The sequence below is a fragment of the Spermophilus citellus genome (assembly GCF_964194105.1).
Source record: "Spermophilus citellus genome assembly, chromosome: 1".
Classification (NCBI taxonomy): domain Eukaryota; kingdom Metazoa; phylum Chordata; class Mammalia; order Rodentia; family Sciuridae; genus Spermophilus; species Spermophilus citellus.
The window spans coordinates 222595023-222617889 of NC_138182.1; the positions used below are offsets into that span (position 1 = coordinate 222595023).

General features: G+C 43.6%; 1 protein-coding gene across 1 annotated transcript in view; it reads right to left on the reverse strand.

The window, feature by feature from the left end:
- Positions 1-1188: 1188 nt before the first annotated feature.
- The window catches only part of THBS4 (thrombospondin 4), a 46334-nt gene continuing 24655 nt past the window's right edge, over positions 1189-22867 (reverse strand). Inside the window, exons 9-22 of the mRNA XM_081278631.1 lie at positions 21373-21441; positions 17543-17695; positions 14275-14379; positions 13888-13995; positions 13089-13248; positions 11631-11749; positions 10673-10725; positions 7927-8120; positions 6787-6965; positions 6081-6129; positions 5797-5993; positions 4979-5151; positions 1950-2089; positions 1189-1414 (exon numbers count right to left, since the gene is read on the reverse strand). Coding sequence (XP_081134757.1) covers positions 1353-1414; positions 1950-2089; positions 4979-5151; positions 5797-5993; positions 6081-6129; positions 6787-6965; positions 7927-8120; positions 10673-10725; positions 11631-11749; positions 13089-13248; positions 13888-13995; positions 14275-14379; positions 17543-17695; positions 21373-21441 — 1761 coding nt within the window. The 3' untranslated portion in view covers positions 1189-1352. The remainder of the gene's footprint in view (positions 1415-1949; positions 2090-4978; positions 5152-5796; positions 5994-6080; positions 6130-6786; positions 6966-7926; positions 8121-10672; positions 10726-11630; positions 11750-13088; positions 13249-13887; positions 13996-14274; positions 14380-17542; positions 17696-21372; positions 21442-22867) is intronic.

Below are 22867 nucleotides of genomic sequence, written 5' to 3' on the forward strand. Positions count from 1 at the left end.
CAGGAAATGACCTTTCAATAAATGTATACAGTGAGGAAAACAGGGAAGATGGAGAACAACCAAATGAATATACTTCTCTTCCCTGGGTTTTGGAATTGGAAAAGATTTGTAAATGCTATAGACTGAAAAGCAGCTGTGGCAGAATGTGGCCTAGAGGTCACTGGTCCCAAGAGACTAGTCATCAGTGCTCATGACTGGTGGACAGGCACGAGTTCTCTTTACCCGTTGGAGATGATGAAGGAGATCAGACGTTCTGAATTACAAGGCAACACACACAACTCAGCTTTATACCTAAGGAGGATGCCTGGAAGTTCTCCATGTCTCATATTGGGATGCTCCATTGTATTTTCTGACTACCAAAATCATGGTAAAATGTGGTAAGAGTGTTTAATCCTTTATTTATGGTTTAAGTTATTTGGGGAATTCTGGAATAAAAGAATATATTACTACAAAGAAATATTCTTTGGAACTAAATTTCTAGGGCATTTATAAAATTTTCCTGGTTCCTTGGTTTAAACTGGAAAGTAAGAAAGGTAGGTGTACAGATTAGGCAAATTTCTGCCTATACGTATAATTAATAGTACTAGCACAGAACATGGCTGTGAGCAGCTTTTTGAGTCTTAGGAGGGCTTATGTGACCCATTCATGCACTATTGTCCTGATTACTTAGGAGGTATTCATTCAGCAAACATTTATTGGATATCTACTACACATCAGGTACTAGGGGGACAGCATAAGACATAATTATTTTCAATAAATTTACAGTCCACTAGGGGGAGCCAAATATATAAATAAGAGTAAGAATTGTGTTAATGATAGAAGTCTGTGGAAGGTGTGCATGAGGTGAGGGGAGAGAATCTGAAGGAATTGGGCAAATCTGTCCCAGGGTTGGTCATAAAAAATCTTAATTGGCAAGGTGCCCCTGGGCAGGTATTTCTGGGCCTCCCTACCTGGACTGAGGAGGCTGCTTAAGGTATACAAAGAACTGTTAGGTCTTTTGGGTGAAGCTGATTGGGGTGACCCAGATGAGACCCTTTGCCATGACCTTCTGATTCATGCACATGCTCAGTTTCACAGACTACGGGGCCTGAGGATAAAATATCATCCTGCAAGTTCAATGTGGAACCCTCAGAGAACACCATTCGCCACCAAACTGAGCCACATGTAAGCAACGCCTGAGTAGCATCGTTATTAGAAATGATGTCTTCTCCTTTATTTCTATATTCATATAAAAAGTTCTGATATATTTGGGCTGTAAAAGAAAGCCACAGTAAATACAAAGAAATTTATAGGAAATTTTAAAATATATAGTTTTAGCATTTGGAAAAGCAGTTATAGGTTGCTTCCTCTGTTTAATTATCCAAGCGATCAAAAATCTGGGTTTGAAACTCCTGGAAGTCCTCCGGGATGGTATCTGCAAAAACAATGGGCAAAGGATGGTTAATTAGGAGCCTTTCTACCTGGAATCCAGATCCGTTTTGCATGTCAGTTAGGACTCCTGTAGGGGGCGCTCTCAGCTTGCCCAAGAGGCCCCACAGGCCCCGGCAGCCATTTTCTACTTCAGGCTGCTTTGCAAATTGTTGGCTGAAAGCCCAGCAACGCTCATTCATAGCCCTGAAGAAAATTAGCAGGCAGAGTGGCTTTTGAGTCTGTGATTATGTTTGAGCCATAAGAAAATTAAGGCTGCCTGTAAATTGAATCTGACTGAATTTCTCACTGAACCCCAAACCTAAACCATGCTGTTAAATTCGATGGATCTAAATTTTCAAATTTATAAAATCAGAAAAATGAGATCCACTTCTGACTTCTGTTACACAGGGGCTATCAGATTTTAATGAGCATATAGCATGAGCTTTGGGCTTTAGAGGGGAGAGTATGCTATAAAAATATGGTGGCACTGTCTGATTAATTCTAGTAATAACATTGTACAGTAGCAGAATGTACGTTACCATTGCAGCGATATTTGAGGTTGGACCAGATGATGTTTTCTTGAGAGAAGCAAAAAACTCCAAGTCGGCCCCCACGCATGGTAGTGTCTATGGTGACCCCAGAGTCAGCCACCAACTCTGAGCCTTCATAAAATCGCACCCTGCAGACAACACAGGCAGAACAGGTCTCCATGAAGCCCAATGCAGGGTGAAGTGCCCATGAGGAGACCCAGGGTCCCATGACTTGCCTTTATTCTCTTTGACACTCATTTCCCACTGACCTGGACTGTGCTGTAGCTGGTCTCCCTCCCTATTAGACTGGAAGCTCCTTGAGGGCAGGACCTGTGTATCTATGTCTTCCCAGCCAGTAGCAGGGAGATTGTACAGGGACAATTCAATGGTCTTTCAAAAAACCCAACACAATTCTGGGACACAGTAAATTTGATAGGTATTTGCTGATGAGTTAAAAAGATATAGCCTGACATCCTGGGAGAAAGGCCCTGTGGCTACATCTTATGAGTGACCTTGTCTGGACAGATGCTTAGAACTTCTACTCTTCCTCAGTTCTACTGGATATCACGCACAGACTCCCAGAGCCACAATTCACAATAGACAACAACATTCCCTACGTAGAAGTTCAGAAACCTGCAGGGCATTTTTGGTTGTCATGGTGGCACTGAGTGGCAGAAGTTAGGGACACTGGATGGCTTAAAATGCCTGGAGAGAGTAGTCAAAATTGGTCCTGCATCCTGTGTGCTTTTAGAGTGTTTCTCCAGACCCACAGAAGGATAACGGCCTGTTTGTAACAACTGGGGCCTAGAATTTAATTCCCTTTTAACTTAATTCCCTTTTACTTGTCTACATCACGTATATTTTAGACAGATTTTCATGTTAGCTGAAGTCTCCAGGGTAAATTGGGAAACTACTAAGTACTTTGTTTTGGTTGAAAATTGAGTTTTACCATTTTACAACTTCACATCACCTTTGGCAATACCATTGTAATATAATTTGTCACTGAATTATCAATCTGTATTAGAATGTCACTTTCACAGTGATTCTAGGCATATGGATGCTACTCTCTATTTCATTTTGTCTTCTGGTATGATTGTGCCCAAGCATTTATATTATTATATGTATATTAATTTATTAATTATTTCTCTATTGTTAGAGCTCAGATTGACTTTCTTTTTTTTTTTCAGATTGACTTTCATAAAATAATATGTGTAGGTGGGTTATATTTCCTATGATTTCATTTTGGGATAGAAGAAGGGGTATTTCAACATATTTGTCTTAAAAAAAGGATGTTGATCTTAACAAGGCTGAGAACATGAAAGGCCATGCGCTTCCTTATTGTGGGGCAAACAGAGCCCATTAGACATAATGTCATAGAGGAGAACACAAAGAATTAGTCCAGATAAGCTTCTTTTTCCTTCTAAGTTGCTTTCCTGACCTGTTTAGGAGAATGCAATCTATACTAGTTCCTAAAAGTACTACGTAAGCTGACATGGGTGTTGATCTGCAAGTATGAAAACTAAAATAAGTATATTGTCTAAATTTCAAAGATGTAGGCCATTGTAACTCCTGAGATTAGTTAAAAAAAAAAAAAACAGTCCTATAAAGAAATAGGGCATACCCATTACACAGTTCCAAAGCCACTTTCATGTTTTAGGGGATTTGTTACAGCAGTACCTTACTTGTTATGATTTAGATATTAAATATTAGATATGAGGTGTCCCCCAAAAGTTCATTGTGAAACATGAAAAATTTTCAGAAGTGAAATGATTAGATTATGTGATGTTTAACCTAATCAATGGATTAATCCATTGATATGGATTAACTAAGTGATAACTGTAGGCAGGTGGGGGTGTGGCCAGAGGTGAGACATTGGGGTTGTGCCATTGGGGATTATACTTTGTCCCTGGTGAGAAGAGCTCTATTTATTGGTTATCATGTCTTCTATCCTCAGGTATCTTTTTCTGATCATAGCCAAGAAAAGTCTCAAGGATCTGTATAATTAAGTCTGACCACTGGAATTATCTAGGTTAATCTCTACATTCCAAGTTCCACATCATATCTGCAGAGTTTATTTTGCAATCTAAGGCACAGTATCAAGAGATTAGAAAGATTAGAATTTGGGGTCTTTATTCTGCCTGTCACTAGATAGATTACTCGCTTTACTCACTTTCCTAATTGATCTTTCTATCATTTATGAATCTAAACATTAAAAAAAAATCACATAAATGGTTTAGAATAAAAGAAACAAAGGAGACAATAGAGCTAAGACAACTCTTGGAATGCATACTAATATTACATCTTAGGCCACAAACATACAAAAATCATATAGAATATTAATAAGATGATTGATGGCATTTGAATTTATGTTGCTGATTATATATCGTGTTGTATCATTATTATATTTTATGATTTGATAAGCATAGTATGGTTTTCACTTGTACTTAGGAAATATGTTCTAAAGTATTTAAAAATAAAAGACATGATGGCTAAAGGAAAAATAGGGTAGATCACATTGCTTACATGATGAATAGTTTGTACTGTACATGGTACATAGCAGGTGTCACGCTAGGTACTGGGGAGACAGAGATCAAGACACAGGTGCTGTCCTCCTGGAGTTTACAGTCCAGCAGTGAAGACAGACCATGAGGGACTCTCTGCATTCTAAGTGATTACATAGGCCCAGAGGAGTCTCAGCGCAGAGCGCGCGCAGGCGTCTCAGCCACACGCCCTTCCCTCCACCCATCAGCAGATCCACTCTCAGGCTTTGCTAAGGGCACAGCAGAAGGGCACCACCATCCATTTTCATGGGTCCCCCAGTGCCTCCCCCAGAAGCTCCTGCGATGCAGCACTTGGCCCTCGTTTCAGTCTGAGCCTATGTGTCTTCCTCCCACCTCTCTTCTGGGTGTCCTGGTCTGAAGTCGTGGAAATCCTGGCAAATCCTCAAGGATAATCCCAGATCAGGACTAATCAGGGAAGCAAAGGCTCTGGGGTGAAGAATGGAGTATACCAGGGCAGGAGAAGAGACCCCCACCTACCTGATGTACCCCACCTGGGGCCTGTGCTGCAGGAACCAGCGATAGGACACCTTGTCCTTCCAGCCCACGTTCCTGGAGTCCTTCCACAGCAGCCTGACCTGGTCGCTGGTGTCCCCTGTGTGCCACAGGGAGTTTCGGAGATGTTCCCCTGGGCCCGTCTTAGACTTTACAGCCTGGACAAGGACAGGAGGAGAGTGTTAGAAGAGGACACACAGACCATCTTTCTGTCTAGACCTGAGGTGATGACATGGTGTTGAATTCTGGTTACAGTCAGACGGCCTTGGACTTGTACAAAACAAATACTTAAGTGTTCTTTCTTCTGAGGTGACCCCAGCCCCTTAGTACTAAGCAGGGAACAATACTGTACTGATCATTCCATACTTTTTCTATGATAAGTCCATTGCTTCCCCACATTGGCCCCATGAGGGCTCCCTGAAAATGTCTGGCTCCTGAATTTGTCTTCTGCCCTCATGGGAATGATGGAGATAGCCCACCAGACCTTCTGTACATAGCTGGCCCTACTGACCAAACACCTGAGCCGGTTTCCAACACAGGATGCCTGAAGATGCACTCCAGACCTTCCCAATCTCTCTGACTCCATGTAGGCTCATGTTCCCTGACAGTCACCCAGAGATCTGAGTGTAGTTGTCATACAGGCAGGAAGGGAGTCTCTGGGTCAGCTCTCATCCTGACTATGTCATTGTCATCAATGTATCCATTTCTAAGATTATCTACGTGCCATTTGGGAGAACTCGGGATTTAAAGGGAGGGCAAAGGGCCCAGAAGAAGGGGAGATGAGGGACTTTGACCACCATTACCTTGAGCTGGATGCCAGGTTCCGCAACAGCTCGGAAGGGCGTGGCTTGCCAATATGTCTGCTCCGTCTGTTTCCACATGACCACGTAGAAGCTGGAGCTATCTTGGTAACCAAAGATAAAGCCTGCATAGTCATCATCAGTCTGGGTGTTTACATGGAAGGTCCCTTCGAAGTCAACTCCGTTGAAAGCCGTGTACCCTGTGGAGATCAGATATGATTAGACAAACAGAAACATTGCCAGCTGGCAGAATTCTACAGGAGAGTAAACTGAGGCCCCAGACATACCCACTGCCAGGCCAGGATCACTGTTCATGGTCTGCACAATCTCCATGCCCTGTAGAAAGAGTTGAGGAAGTTCAGAGCGATCTCAAAGTGGACCAAGTAAACTTGGGGAACCCAGAACCCTGGGTGCCATGAGTGGCAGGCTGGTGATGTGTGACCTCCATTAAAGGTTTCATTATCTGAGTACTTGTTGTATCTTGCTATGAGTCCAAAGAAAGCACAAACTGGCAAAGAATGTTTAAATAAAAGAAACTCTGGGTGTCACCTGAGGGCTGGTCTTATTGCCCACTAAATAGAAATAATTTTTCTAAGATTCACTTAAGCAGACTCCCCTTAATTGGGGAACATGTATTTCTAATATGGTTTGCTCTGTGACTCTGGAAAGTCTACTAAATCTCTCTGCCTTCCTTTCTCAGCTATGCAATGAGGAGGACAAGGAGGAGGCTGATTACTGTATCAGGAGCATGATTGGTCCGAGTTCCAGTTCCAGCCATCTCAGCCACTCACTGCAGAGCTACCCTGAGCAGTCTTCAAGGCTTTAGAAGACTCAATTTTATCATCTATAAAATGGGCACAATGAAAGGACTTTGTCTCAGCACTATGAGGAGGAACACATGAACAGCTTCCCGTTCTTATCAGCACCTCTAAATGTCACCTGCCACTATTAAAAAAGACAAAGCCGAGCTCTTGCCAACTCAGATACACTCACCTGGTTCAGGACCACCCAGTTGGGGTCGATCTGGGCATCCCCTTCAGGATCCAGAACCACGGTCTGGTAGGCTCTGAAGTCCGTCAGGGTGATTTCTGCATTCTCAGGGCAGACATCGATCCGGTCGATGACCTGGTCCTGGTCAAAGTCAGCCTCACAGATGTCTCCCACCCCATCACCTGAGTGGGGTGAAGAAAGGGGACAGGAGCTGAACAACGCCCATACTTACCACTCCTCAGCAGAGAAAGGGGCTGGACGGGGGACAGAAGACGAGCCCAAGTTCCCACCTCCAGGGCTATGATTCACCAGTGTCAGGAGAGGAACCTTGGGGTGGGTCCTAGGCTTCAACCCGGACCCTACTGATGGGCAATCAGACCAGCCCTCAGGTAACACCCAGAGTTTCTTGTAAGGTCAATGTTAACAGTTGCCCTTCACTGTGTCCCCAGGAAGTTTTTATGATATATGGTTGGGTTTACCAACTGGTGGCTCATAAGCCTGATCTTATGTAAGCAAATGTCCACAACATTTTCTGGGTTATAATGTGCAAAAAGCAGGGAAATTACTGTCACCAGAATCTTATAAATTCTGATTGGTCCCTCAGCTGAATTTGGCCTACAAGTGAATTTCATTCAACTGAAATGACATTTGAATTTGCATAGCTGGGGATAAGGCCTCTAGTTACCTTAACCCCCACCGCTCCCTGTCAACTCCTATCTGACTTGGTGCACACATGTCAATGCCTGGCCCCTGCAGGTGTCTGAGTTTGTGAATCCAGCCCATCCCTTTCTGTTGTGCCCTTCTCTCTGGCTCCTTTTCTGGGACCCCCCAGTGACTGGAAGGAGCAAGGACAATGTAGCCACTCTCCCAGTCTCTGGGGGATGGAGCTGAGCACGTGGCTGCGGCCTTGCTCTGTATGATCGCATCCTAGGGTGGCCCAGAAGCTGCAAAGTGATCAGCTCTGAGTTGGAGACCATTGTCTACCAGATGTCTACCGTCCACACAGAGTGTGCAGAGGAGCTGAGTTTGACGCAGCCGTTACTGGGAGGCAAGAAAGCAGAGGATCTGAGTCCTCAGTGCCCTGAGGGGGGCAGTGTGCCTGGCCAGGGGGGGTCTCAGGCAACCTGGGCTGGGCCTGCTTACTGTTGCTATCCTCCTGGGCTGGGTTAGGGACCAGCCGGCAGTTGTCTGGTCCCGGGGGCATCAGGTCCGGGATGCCATCATTGTCATCGTCATCATCACACTCGTCCCCAATTCCATCCTTATCAGTGTCCAGCTGGGCACTGTTGATGACCGTGGGGCAGTTGTCTGTGCTGTCCTGGTGGCCATCTCCATCACTGTGGAGAAAGGATTTCAGTTCAGCAGGGGACAGGAAGGAGAATCTGGGTTGGGGGATTTTAACAGCCTTGGATTTTATCAAACCCGCTAGTTCGATTCCTTTGAATGAGGCGGCCTTATGGGCTGCAGAGACAATTTTCCACTTCTTTAGCCTTTAAAAACAAGACAGCCATTTACTACTGAAGATAAGAGTCTGTTTCTGTGATTTGTGACCAGAGGCTCCTCTCGGTGCCTGGAGACTGTTAGATGATCCCTGACTCTGAGGACATGTGAAGGGCACAGAGTGAGAGGCTGTGGTGCCAGCCAGCTCCAGAGAGAGTCCTGGCCCAGCCACCCTGACCAGCAGGAGACCTCGCACATGACACTCCACATCTGTGGTTCGGTGACCTCATCTGTAAGGTGGGGATGGTAATGGTCCCTACTTCCTAGGATTGTTATGAAGAGTATGTGAGTCAATGATCAGAATTTTGCACAATTCAATTTTAATATATGAGAAAGCACTTGCTAAGTGCCTGTGAAAGAATCCTACAGTGTGTTCTGTTTATTACCTTTTATAATCCCTGGCCCGTGGACACAATGAGAATTCTGACCTGAATGCCATGGGGAGACTGGCAGAGAATACAGCTGCCCCTTCCCGAGAGGTGGGCCCAGGACTTCTCAGTGTTCTTACTCTCAGACCACCACTTTTCCTCTTTTAGGCTGAATAGCCATGGGAGGATGAGTCTGCACTGTCTCCCAGAGGTTACCCTGAGTCTCTTGACACCTCCCATGGCTGCTTCAGATCACAGCAGATGCTCCTTTCACCCTGTGCCTTCTGTGGCCTCCCATCGGCAAGGAGCTGCCCCTTCACTACAAGGGAGGGAAGCCAGGGACCAGTCATTCCACATGGCTCCAGGCGCAACAGAAGTCAGTCCAACCTGGACAAACCGAAGACTGTCTCAACTGGTAGAATTCCTGTGCAGGCTCTCTGGCTGCTTTTTTAAACATACCATTGAGCTATTTCCATTAGCAACAACTATTCTATAGAGCCCTGAACATTTGTATGCAAAAAAAAACCAAGCAGTTCCTGTCCTCTCCCTCAAGGTTCACATTTGTGGGAATTAAAATGTGGTAGAATGAGTCATTTGTTTTAGGCAAATTTCTAGAGGCTGGTGGAATAGCATATTTTAGAAATTAGATGGTAATCCGAGTACAGGATGACCTGTAACAGGGAACATTCTTGATATACATCATTTAGGGGGGTTGTCAGGGTGCCAGTCCCACCTTCCACTCTGAAACCGAGAGATCTGATGTCAGACTCCCTTCCTGACTCGCCCCTCCTATACTGTGATACCAACAGTAACAGCCACCATTTTCTGCATATGGATTGAGAGCCAGTGCTGGGCTGAGAGTCTTACCTACAAGATCTGGAATTTTCACCGTTACCTGTAACCTGTGATTAATTATTTATATTTTTCAGATAAAGAAATTGAGACTCCAAGAGACTGAAAAATATGTCCAAATCACTCAACTTTGTATGTGCTCAGCAATGAAGACACGGAACATACTGAGGGAGCTGTCTTTGAGCAAGATGTGGATGGAGAACTGAGTCTGCAGCGCAATCTGTGATCCAGGTACTAGGAGAGAAGCTGAGTCTCTTGCTGCTTTGCCTTATAGCATCCTTGCCCTCTTTACTCTGGTTCTGAGTACCTCTCTATGAGTTCCCTAAGGAGTGCAGGGGTTAGAGCCTTGGATAGCAGGTATCTCCAGAGATGAGTGGCACATGGCTGTGTGTCTTTTGTGATGCTCCTACAGCATCTTTTTTTTTTTTTTTTTTAATTGCAGTGCTAGGGATGGAACCTAGGCCCTTGAGCATGCTAAGCAAGGACTCTATCACAGCTACATTTCCAGCCAGCCCTGGTCTTAATGTGGGACTCCACTGTGTTGGGCTAGGAGGGTTGGCAAAATTTGCTTGCACAGAACAAATTTAACTCAAATAAGAGAAACTAAATGGAAAAATGTGAAGGACAATGAAAGTAATAGTGATCCCTCAGCAAACTGACATCTATGTTGGGATGATGGTGGAGTTTTCCTGAGTTGAAAGAATATAACCAGAATGTTAGATTTACAACAGAAATCATGCTAAGCACTTCTTATGAATTAACTTAATCTTCCCCAAAGTCCTATGAGCTAGATCTACTGTCATCCCCACTGTACAGAGGAGAAATTGAGGTAACTAATTTAAGATTAACCAGATTGTAAGAGAAAGAACGGTGACTCATGTCTGGCTGTCACACTCTAGAACCTGTAGGGCATGGTACCACTGTGCCTCTCCTGCCATAGAGCTTCCTTGCTGGAGTGTCCAGTGGCCTATTCTACCACTGCTATCTCCTACACAGCATTTCCAGAGAGGAATGGTGGCCCTGAATAGAGATAGAGCTGTCCCAATAGCAGCCCCAGAGAAATCCAGAATACACCCAGACAGATCCCAAAGCCTGCTATCAACAAAGCTCCGAAAATTAAAACTTCAGATTTTTGTATCTGCCTCTCTGAAGTGGGACATAGGCCGTACCTGTCCTGATTGGTGTCACAGGAGTCCCCAACCAAATCATTATCCACGTCAGACTGCAAAGAGAACAGAATGTGTTATTTATCCCTGGGCCTGCATGTACAGAATGTTCTAGAGAAGGCAGACCTCGCCCATCATCACTGGATTTCAGGAATTATTTCTCTGGGGTTGGGATGGTACAAAACTGCAAAAGGACAACACCATATTGGTGTAGGCACAATGCTGAATTTTCAAAAAAGCCTTCTAAAATATCAAGCTGCATGGATGGGCTGCCTACACACCAGATGAGCTGATTGGGAAAGGGTGCCTGGCTAGCATGGTGGCAGGTGGAGATGCAGAGCTCTGGCATGAGTTGGAAGGGAGCCAGCCATAGTCATGAGGACAAAGCAAATTGACTTTGCTTTGCTTCCGTATTTTGGAATGGAGTCAAAATGGTGAGTCACCGAGGGCAACAATGACTCCCCTCTCGAAGGGCTCCAGAAACAAATGACACATCATGCCCAATTATCCAGACAGGGAGGGGGTGTGTAAAGGGAAACTCGACACGTCACTGACTGAACTTAATCTGAAATGTCCATACATAGGCTGTGCAGGGATCTGGGGACTAACGGGACACATGATTAGGCTCTCAATGGTTAACTTCCGCGTTCCATTTTCCTTTTAGCAGAAAAAAGTTATTTTGGGCATCATTAAGCTCAAGTTACTAACATCAGCAGTGCTCTTCAGCTGTGAGACTTTATCCTGAAGGCCTCAGAAGACCCCATCCAGACTCTTGTAGTGCTCGTGCCACCATCCTCAAGCCTAATGTGTGTCATTTCTCCACCTGTCCTCTGTTACATAAGTGGCAACAGGCAGGAGCCGGCCAACAGGCTCTGCTGTGTTCCTGTGGACATGGGTCTTAGATGAATATTTGCCTAAGACAGTTCAGCCTAGAGTTTGAATTCCCCTGAAGCCTACTAACCTGGTTAGGGTTGCTGACATCAGGACAGCTATCACAAGCATCCCCCACACCATCACCATCCTTGTCCCTCTGGTCACGATTGGCAACTCTGGGGCAGTTGTCCAAAATGTTTTTTATTCCTGCAAGAAAAGAATGCTACCTTGGTTCAGGGGAACATGACAGAAGGGAATGTGACACGCTGACTTCTGGGTGATATAGAGGTCAGGCCCATGGTCATTGTCACAGTCGTTACCCTTTTCAGCAGTTATCTAAAATTCCATTTTAAATGGGACCTGCAGAATGTTTCCCCCCACATGAGATGTGGTTTTGTAAAGTCATTTCAAAGGAAGGATTCTGGAAGACATAAAAAAAGGAGTAGCTCTTATAGGCATTTATCCACTGATTTGAGATTTGTCCAAAAGAAGTGGGGGGGCACGATGGCTGGTTGGGCTGACCATGAGAGGGAGGACCTAATGGTGTCCGAGTTATGACTTGGATGCAGGGTTCTGGACAGTGGTATGCTGGAGTCAGGCCCACTGAGTCCCTCTTGTGCCAATTTTGCATTGAATGACATCATATTGGTAGTTTAAAATCGATGATGGGACAAGTCACATTGCAGAAATTGACGAATCGGGGCTTTCTTTGTTTTTTTAATTGAGCTGGTTTGTCAGTGCACCACTGGGTCAGGAGCATCAGCTGAGCTCATAGGAGATGAGGTCATGCTTTAGGGAGGTATAGATATTCTGTGTGGTTTGTGTGTGTGCATGCATACATGTGTGTTTGGAGTGGGTGGTATTTCTAAAGGGTTTTCTCCCCGTGCTCTGTGTTTTGGTATGTTTTCCAGAAACTACCAGATCCCACGCTATCCTTCAGTGCTCGTCATCTCTATGCCACGGGAGTCATACAGAATCAAATGACCTCCCTCAAGTCTCATGAAGTTCCAGAGCTGGCTAGGTCTAGGAGGGGCCTCTTACATGGACCTCACACAAAGTTCCTGTAGGGGGGTTCCCAGAGCTGTGCAGTATAGCCACCCTGCTTCCAGAACCCGACCCAGAATAGGCAGAGGATGGCCATATTTCTCTGAGGGGCCTGGGTCTCAGAAGTATGCCTCAGAGGGTCTCGTCTGTGAATCTGCTCAAAGCTCAATTCTCCATTTCCAGGTAGAGAAAGGTGGTGAGGAAAGTACAATTGGGGAAGGTAGATCCCCTACAGGACACAGCCCTGACATGACCCTGCTGGAAGGGTTTTTTTATTAAGTTCCTAGCAATGACATGGAGTTCCAGAAACATCCACAGTTATTAAACAGGGGCATGGGCTGTGGAGTCTCCTACAGAGACAAGCCAGCCCTGGGCCTCCAGGCTGCAGTGAACCATCAGCGTGGGAGGCCCTGAGTCAGCAATTCTATTCCTACTCTTGAGAGAGGACAAGGACAAAAGGACAAATGAATCCCAAATAAATGACAGAGCAAAGCAAACCCACCATCTCCATCCATGTCATCATCACAAGCGTCTCCTTTTCCATCCCCGTCAGTATCTTTTTGGTCATTATTTAAGACTGTCCGGCAGTTGTCACAGGCATCCCCAAAGATATCTTTATCGCTGTTCCTTTGGTCCACATTGTGAGTCAAGACACAGTTATCCTAAAAGAGGGGATGAGGGGACACTTACTCAGACTTTCACTAAATTCACTCCCCCCACTGGAAGGAGAGGTGGCCCAAGTCTATTAATTTTTTTTCAAATATTTGCGAATCTTATGAAATAAAAAGTTGCAGAGGGCTGGGGATATGGCTCAAGCGGTAGCACGCTCGCCTGGCATGCGTAGGGCCCGGGTTCAATCCTCAGTACCACATACAAACAAAGATGTTGTGTCGGCCGAAAACTAAAAATAAATATTAAAAAAATTCATTCTCTCTCTCTCTCTCTTAAAAAAAAAAAGTTGCAGTGCTTCTGGTCTTGGTGGTGCATGCCTATAATCCCAGTGGCTCAGGAGGCTGAGGCAGGAGGATTGCGAGTTCAAAGTCAGCCTCAGCAAAAGTGAGGCACTAAGCAACTCAGTGAGACCCTGTCTCTAAATAAAACACAGGGATGTGGCTCAATGGTCAAGTGCCCCTGGGTTCAATCCCTGATACCAAAAAAAAAAAAAGTTTCGGTGCTATGGGGACAGAGTGGCAACTAATATTTGGGATGATCAATATAAATAGTTGATGGGGCTCTCTTCCATCATCCCTGGCATTTGGCATCACGTGGTAGTTCATGGGTGCTCCCCACAAAACTGGTACCTGTTCATTCAGGATCCCATCTCCATCAGCATCCTCGTCACAAGCATCTCCAGTGCCGTCTCTGTCTGCATCTTCCTGGCCAGAGTTTGGCACATACTTGCAGTTGTCCTAAGGAGGAAACAGCTCAGAGTGACATCCTACTTCCTGTCTTACACTGAAAACCAGCTATGATCTCAAGACCATGTGTAGCTGACTTTATCGTTGGTGGCTGTTTTGCTTCATTTGAGATGCAACTACTTTAAAAATGCAATTTTAAATGGGACCTGCAGAATGTTTCCCCCACATGAGATGTGGTTTTGTAAAGTCAAAGTGTGTGCTTACGTGTGCGTGCGTGTGTGTGTGTGTGTGTGTGTGTGTGTGTGTGTTTCTCTTGCTTCTCCGTCTTACCTTCTTGCAGTTCCTGGCAGAGCATGGCAGTTCTTCATCAGGGTAACTGTCGATGTCCACATCCTTTCCACAGACATAGCCATCACCAGCCCACCCGACTCCGCACTGTGAAAGGAAAGCCCATTAGAGGCCTGGGAAGCTGAGCCTGGCCAGGAGGCGGGAAGCCAACAGGGTCTCTGCTCCTGTATGTGCATCCCCAGGGGAAGGGCCTGAAGCCTAGCAGCTTTGGTTAGATGAGATTTTAAAACTATTTAATTGCATTTGGATAGTCTAATGGTTCAAAATTCAAAAGACACAAAACGAAATCAATGCTAAAAACTATCCTTCTGCTCCTGTTCCCATGGCTCAGGCAATCAAAGGAATCCATTCTTATGTTACACTGTCAGAGAGTCTGTGCACAGACAAGCCAGTGTCTTTCTCTCATTTTGTCCTTTTGCAAAATTGTGTGTGTGTATCATTGTTTGTACATCTACACACACACACACACACACACACACACACACACACACACACACACCTGTTCTACACCTTGGCTTTTTTTTTAAAAAAAAAAAACTCCCCATTCTATCTTGGAGCTCTTTCCATATTGTTCCATGTAGATTCATGCCATTCTTTTTGATAGCTGCAGACATATCACACCTATGATTGTCTGGATGCACCTCAATTAATTCAACTAGTTTTCCACTGGTGGGTGTCAGGCTTCTAATGTCTCTCCTGTTGCTAACAATGCTGCCACCAATAATTCTGGCCCATTCGTCATTTTGTGTATGCATACTAGTTTCACGGCATGGAATTTCTGGTTTAAAGGGATCTGCATTTGTAAGTTTGAATTATGGTCCCAACAGTTTTCATGTGAATGTCCAACTTATTCTTCTCCTGAAAATGAGTGATTGGGTGGAGTGGTTCCTGTGGCATTTTCCTTATCATTCTCGAATCACATTCTTATCTCTGAATTTGTCTTCTGGATTAATTTCTACCAAAGGGGGAACCTTCCAAGGTACTTATCTCTTTTTACATCCCTTTCTTTTAGCAGAAGGTTCCCACAGGTGCAGTGTGAGATCAGTGTCTCTATCTGCCTGGAGATGTGTACCTGAGGATCCTGCTGCCAGTAATGGTGAAGGTAAGCCTTCACCTTCAGCAGAACGAGGGTGAGGTTAACAGCTGTTCTGTAGCCAACTCTTCAGAAACACGTTCTCCTATCTTTACAATAATGTTGCAAGGTCGTCATTCTTTTCCACAGAAGAGCCAGGTAGGCTCAGCCTAGCTCAGTGTCTTGCTCAGAGCTGGGAAATGTGACCTTAAGTCTGTCCCATTCCAGTGAGTTTTGCCATTTATACATGGTTCATGTGCATGTTTTGAGTTCTTCTTCTGCTAATCTACATCTGAGGAGGCCGAGTTAGAGGATGACAATACACCGAGGAGAAAGGAAACCTTTCCAGAAGGGTCCTGGATATGAGATGGAGCAGGTTGGGCTGCCCTGGGGAAGAATAGGCAGGACATTGGAAGGAGGAGGGGAAAAGGGGGCCATAAAAAACGACAGAACCAGAAACGCAGGGAGAGGAAAAATGAACCCGTGGCATAAAGACAGAGCAGGGAAAGAATCTGAGGGAGAAAGTCTGGGCCAATGGGAAACACACTTTGCAGAGCAAATGTGAAATTTCCTGGCCTCTCTAATCAAAATAAGGTGCTTTGGGAGCAGTGGTTTCCTGAGTGGCAGCCTGCCTGTCTTATCATCTGTTCTCTCCCTTTGCAGCCAGAGATTGAGAAGGCCAGATTCCAAAGAAATCCTCCCAGAGCTCACCAATCCCTGCTCAATTGCTTCAGCAAAATGCCTTTGGAAGGCCTGGAGAGTTTAGCCATGGGGTATGGTCCTTGACTCACTTTAATGAGGAAAAATTTCCTCTAGGAACAAATACATTTTTAATGAGCCATTTTTCTGGCAGATTAAATTACTTTAGTAGTCACACCAAGTTTATTAATCCTTTACCATCTGTCGTTGTGCCTTATTACAAATTCAAAACATATTAAGAGCCCATCACCCACCATCCCAGGGGCGTCATCAATTTGTTCACAGAAAATGAGGACTTAAACACAGAGATACACTTGCTACCCAGTGACTTTTTTTTTTTTTTTTTTTTTTTTTGGTAATAAACATGCCCAACCAACAGGAACTGGGGAGCTTTCTGGGATTTTTCCCCTCTGACAACAGCACATCTCTTCATCCTGAAGTTGTTCCAGAATATCTGGATTGCCAGGGAAGACTATTATCCTTATTTCTTTTACTTATTTTTGACTCTTCTTATTTTTCCCATATGAAAAGTGGCATGATAATTGCAGAAAAGCTTCCAGGAATGAAGACAAAGGATTCTCAGTTTAAGGTATGAGGAAGAGGACACATTCTCACAGAATCCACGCTGCAGCCCAGGGGTGCTTGCTATGACCCTCAGGCTGGCTGAAGGGCCACCTGCTGGGGGCCTGGCACCCAGGAAGTAGGGAAGAAGTGAGCAGCCAAGGTTGGCTGACTTGTCAGTACCCACAGTCCCCGAAGACTCTGGGTCCTGGAGTTTGGGAATAGGTGGTCCTTCCCAAAGGGCCCTCTACAGGCTCAGCATGAGGCCCATGTCAGCTGTGGGTGCTCGGCTGTCTGCCCAGGTTCCTCCTGCCCACACTGGCTCCAGGGCTGGGAATGGACAGGAAACATGACCATACACTGAGCTGTCCCTGCACTAGGGCTGAGGAGGACATAAAAGAATGGCATTGTTCCCCTCTTAGACTCACTATATAATGGAGGTTTCTCCTAAGGACTTTCAACAGCCCTCACCTCTGCATTGTGACACCCCCTGAAAATGGACACGAGAGGTTTCAAGGGTACGGAGAATCAGAAATGGCAGCAGGTATGCCTGTCAAGTACAAGTGGACAGGGCAGAAGAAGGAAAGGGAGGAGGAGAACGAGCCTCCCTGTCCCTGGATTCTTGGGCTTCTCCACAGAAGGTGCTTGGAAGCTGGGGCTCCACCATCCAGGTGAGCAACTGAGTAGTGTTGCTCCCATGGCTTTCATATGTGGTTCATATAAAAGGGAAAGAACAGGCAGCCGAAGGTTAGGTGGGCTCTGGACCGCTCCCCACAAACCCAGCTGTCTTGTCACATTCTGTGCCCATTTTGATGGCAACATTTTCATTTCGGAGCACTTTTACCTAGAAGCAAGCAAAGCTGGAGGGAGGTAGTGTTTGAAATGGAAGAGGAAAAACAAAGCAAGAAAACAACTTACCACGCAGGTCACTTCGCCCTGCCTCTCCTCAATGCACTGTGCATTCACACTGCAAGGGTTCAGCTCTGGATTTCTGCAGTTTCTTTCGGTTTTGCATCCCCTTGTCTGGTCACCAGTGTACCCTGGTTTGCAAGGCCCACAGCGGTAAGACCCCTGCAACGGACAAAGATGAGAGGATGAACCAGGGGTTCAAACCTGTGAACAAAGGCACTGTTGTTTATATGTAAACAACACAGGACACACAGGACCTCTTTTTACATTTTTTTCTTTTTTTAACAGTTAAAAAATATTTTGTATTAAAAATTTTAGCCTAATTGAGGTATAACTGACAAATTGTATATATTTAAAATTCAATATATTTAAAGTACACAGTGTGATGGTGTAATATATGTATATACTGTGAAGTAATTATCACAGTGAGTTAATTAAGACATCTCTCACTTCCTATAGTTATTTTTCTTCCTTTGGTGAGAACACTAAGATCTACTCTCTTAACAATACTGTACTGTATATGTGAAATTTGCTATCTACAGTCCCCATGCCATACAATAGATCCTCAGAACTTATGCATCCTATACAGCTTTACTGAGATAAAAATACATACCATAAAAGATTCCTGTATAAAGTATGCAGTTGAATATTTTAGTCACTCAGGAACTTTTCATGGGCAAGTCTGAAGGATGCTTTGCAATGATTTTTTATGATCTGTCAGCTTCATTGGGTATCCCCTCACTCCTTTTCTTGATATCTGCTCTTTTTCTTTGCCTACTCCTTCATCTTTTGGATTCCCTGGAGGTCTATCCATTATCTACTTTTCTTCTCTGTGAGTGGCTTCTGTTATTACTTTTGTATGTGTGTGTATGTGTGTGTGTGTGTGTGTGTGTGTGTGTGTGTGTGTGGTGCTGGGGATTGAACCCAGGGCCTTGTGCATGTGAGGCAAGCACTCTACCAACTGAGCTATATCCCCAAGCCCCTGTTATTACCTGTTATTTCTCAAATCTGTTTTTGCAGACCAGCTTTGTCCTGGTTAAAAGCTAAGAAGCTACACAATGGAATATTAATCAGCTATAAAGAAAAATGAAATTATGGCATTTGCCGGTAAATGGATTGAACTGAAGACTATCATACTAAGTGAAATAAGCCAATGTCCCCAAACCAAAGGCTGAATGTTCTCTCTGATAATGTGGATGCTAACACACAATAAGGGGGGAGGAGGGAAGAATAGAAGTTCACTGGATTAGACAAAGGGGAATGAAGGTGAGGGAATTGGTGTTCCCAATGAAGGAACGGAAAAGACAGTGTAATGAATCAGACATAACTTTCCTCTGTTTGTATATGAATACACGACCAGTATAACTCCACATCATGTTCAACCCCAAGAATGGGAAGTTACACTCTACATATGTATAATATGTCAAAATACACTCTACTGTCATGTATATCTAAAAAGAACAAATAAAATAAATTTTGAAAAAAAGAATGCTTAAAGCTATGTCTCCTGATAGTGTAGCTACTGAGCAGCTGTTTAAAGTGGAGAGGGGGGAATAATTTCATTGATCCTATTACAATTAGTCTTAATATTGTTCTTCTGTTATGTGCATTATGTGGGACAGAGTAAGTAAGTCATATTACAAAAGCTAAGAAGCAATAAATCCTAGTACATTCCAAAGCAGTACAGTATCATGGGAGAAGAATTTGAGCTTTGTAGTCAGCCCGGAAGGATAGTGAGAAGGGACCTCAGCCTAATTGTGCAACTCTCCTGTGTCTCAATCTCTTCAACCGTAAAATGGGGATAATAATAGTGCCTAGGCATAGGGCTGTTGTGACAGTTAAAATAAATGACTTGATGTTTGTGAAGAACTTTTGCTTATAAGGAAATGAGGAAACTAAGATTAAACAGCTTTTCCAGGGATGCTGGTAACCTGGAAGAGTCGTAAATGGAGTCAGGACTTTTTCTTGTTGCTGGTCCACCCTGCTACCTCTTTCATCTTAATACTGTTGATAGGAACTTTCAGAAATAAAACTCATATCTGAATATTAAATTACAGACTCCTTTGTACTACGCATTTTCATTTAATATAAATGACTTGTGCAAAGTTTTATGAAAATAGTGCTGTTTGGGGATTGAGTAATCACCAGAATAATACTGAACTGTTAATATAAACCAAGAGGTGCTTCATATTTTCAAAGTACAAGGGTGGCAGTAAATTATCCAATAAAGTTCCCCAAAGCACAATATTGCAACTTTAATACAAGAAAAAGAACAAACCTGGCATTTAAAAATTTCTTACATTGAATATGACTTGTAAAATAACTCTTACAGTAAACACATTTGTAGCAAGCTTTTGCCCTAGTTCTGTCAATCAAATGTATTATTCCCCCGTGTTCTACGTGTTTGGAGTTAGGATCTATGAACACACTATTGCTTCCATAATGGTCCTGGTTTGGTAGCAAAAAATCAAACCAGAGACTCTGTATCTAATAAAAGAAAAAGTTGGTCCTAATCTCCATCATGTGGGGTCGGGCCCCAAATTCCTAAACACCTATAGCACAAGAGTTAAAAATCAAGAATCAACAAATGGGACGTATCCAAACTAAAAAGTTTTTTCTCAGCAAGAGAAATAATATGTGAAGTAAATAGGGAGCCTATATCCTGGGAACAAATTTTTACCCCTCACACTTCAGATAGAGCACTAATCTCTAGAGTATACAAAGAACTCAAAAAGTTAAACAACAACAAAAAACATAAATAACCCAATCAACAAATAGTCCAAGGACCTAAACAGACACTTTTCAGAAGAGGACATACAATCAATCAACAAATACATGAAAAAATGCTCACCATTTCTAGCAATCAGAGAAATGCAAATTAAAACTACTCTAAGATACCATCTCACTCCAGTAAGAATGGCAGCCATTATGAAGTCAAACAATTACAAGTGCTGGTGAGGATTTGGGGGAAAAAGGTACACTCATGCACTGACGGTGGGACTGCAAATTGGTACAGCCAATTTGGAAAGTAGTATGGAGATTCCTTGGAAATCTGGGAATGGAACCACCATTTGACCCAGCTATTTCCCTTCTCACACTATACCCAAAAGACCTAAGAAGAGCATACTACAGGGACATAGCCACATCAATGTTTATAGCAGCACCATTCACAATAGCTAGACTGTGGAACCAACCTAGATGCCCTTCAATAGATGAATGGATAAAAAAATGTGGCATTTATACACAATGGAATATTACACAGCACTAAAAAACAACAAGATCATGGCATTTGCAGGGAAATGGGCGGCATTAGAGCAGATTATGCTAAATGAAGTTAGCCAATCCCTAAAAAACAAATGCCTAATGTCTTCTCTGATATAAGGGGTGACTCAAAATGGGGTAGGGAGGAAGAGCATGAGAAGAAGATTACCACTAAATAGGGAAAAGAGGTCGGAGGGAATGGGAGGGAGAAGGGGAATTGCCGGAAGATGGAAGGAGACCCTCATCGTTATATAAAATAAATGTATGATGATGTGAGGGGGGAAAAAAGAGAGAAATGTGTCACATTAGATTGGGTGGAGAGAGGTGATGGGAGGGGGAGGGGAGGGGAAGGGGGGATAGGAAGGGCAACAGAATAAAATAGATACTAGTATTGCTGTATGTATATACGTGGCTGTATGCTGTATGTATATACATGGCTGTATAACTAATGTGATTCTGCAACCTGTACACTTGGAAAAATGAGAAATTATACCCCATTTGATTCAAATGTATGATATGTCAAGATCATTGTACTGTCATGAGCAACTAATAAAAAAAAAAAAAAGAGACATACTCACCAATGTGTTGATACAGATGGAATTCGGAACACACGCCCCATTCAGACACTCGTCAACATCAGTGCACACCTAGGCAGAGAAGTTTAAAGAAGGTTTAGAGAGACCTGCTGCTTAAATAGAAATGCAAATAAGTTTTTCCCTGTTTTGATATCTCTGTGTGAAGTGAAGACCCACAGAATTTCAGGTAGAACAGTAACTGAGGGTTATTTTGGCTGTCTCGAGGCATTTGTTCCAGTCTGTACTTAACCTAATTGCAAGTGAGAATTGCCTCCATGGTATTTAAAGTTGTTCAGAAAAGACGACTTGTACAACTCATCTGTTCTGTACCTTTTTAGCCTGGAGAGTTTTTTTTTCTTTTTTAATCCTACTTGGGACTCACTATATTTCTATCTAAAGATTCATATCTTTCCTTAATTCTGGAATATTCTCACTTTCTTTCCATTTTTAGTTTTTCTTTGGAACTACCATTAGACAAATGTTGGGCTTTCTCATTAATATCTTCTTTTGATCTTTACCTCCTTTTTATATATTTTTTTATATCTTTATTGCTCTGAATTCCATTCTGGAAGGTTTCCTTAGAATAACCTCAATCTATGAATTTTTTTAGCTGTGTCTAATTTGTTTTACTCAGCTTTTGAGCTTTTAAGTTCAGTGATTATATTTTTATTGATAAAAGCTTCATTTGCCTATCTTTCAAACTCTTTTCCACAATGCCACATTCTTTAATTATGGTTATCTATTCCTTCTTTTCTCTCTTTTCCCTTTATTATTTCTTTTGTTTTTACCACCTTTCCTTATGGTACTGTCTTCATATGAATTGCCATTTTTGTTTATGAGCAGGCTACTTAGTAGCCCTGATTTTTCCTAGGGCATTCCACTGGCCCTGAATTCTGGGATGTTTTTACACAGTGGCATGACTAGCCGGGGTTCTCACAATTTCATTGCTCTAGGTCTGGTTTTTATTGGTGTGTGTTTCTGCATTCTATGTGCATGGGTATGAGGCTCATAACTGTATGTGGTACAAACCTGGAAATTTGTTTTTGTTTTTTGGCTCTTGCAATTGAAGTCAGAGGTGCTCTACCACTAAGCTACATCTGACCCCCACTCCAGCCCTTTTCATTTTGAGATAGGGTCTCCCTGAATTGTCCAGGCTGGCCCCAAACTTGCGATCCTCCTGCCCCAGCACCTAAGTGGCTATTAAAGCCGCAGCTCCCCATTCCTGGAACTCACACCCCACTCCATCACCCATGAGCTGCTGTGGATCAGTTTCCACTCACAACTCTGGCTTTCCCTGTCTCTAGAACTGGCACCGTTTCCCTTTCTTTCTTTTGACCTTGGTAACTCATTAAACTTGTGATAAAATTTGCAAGCTGGCTCCCTTCTGCTTCAGTATGGTGTACCATATTGCCGGGAGTCCACTGGGAAGTGTCCTTACCAGCTTATATCAAGCTTTATATTTCACTTTGTCTGCTTTCTTTGGTTTAGTCTTGGAGAT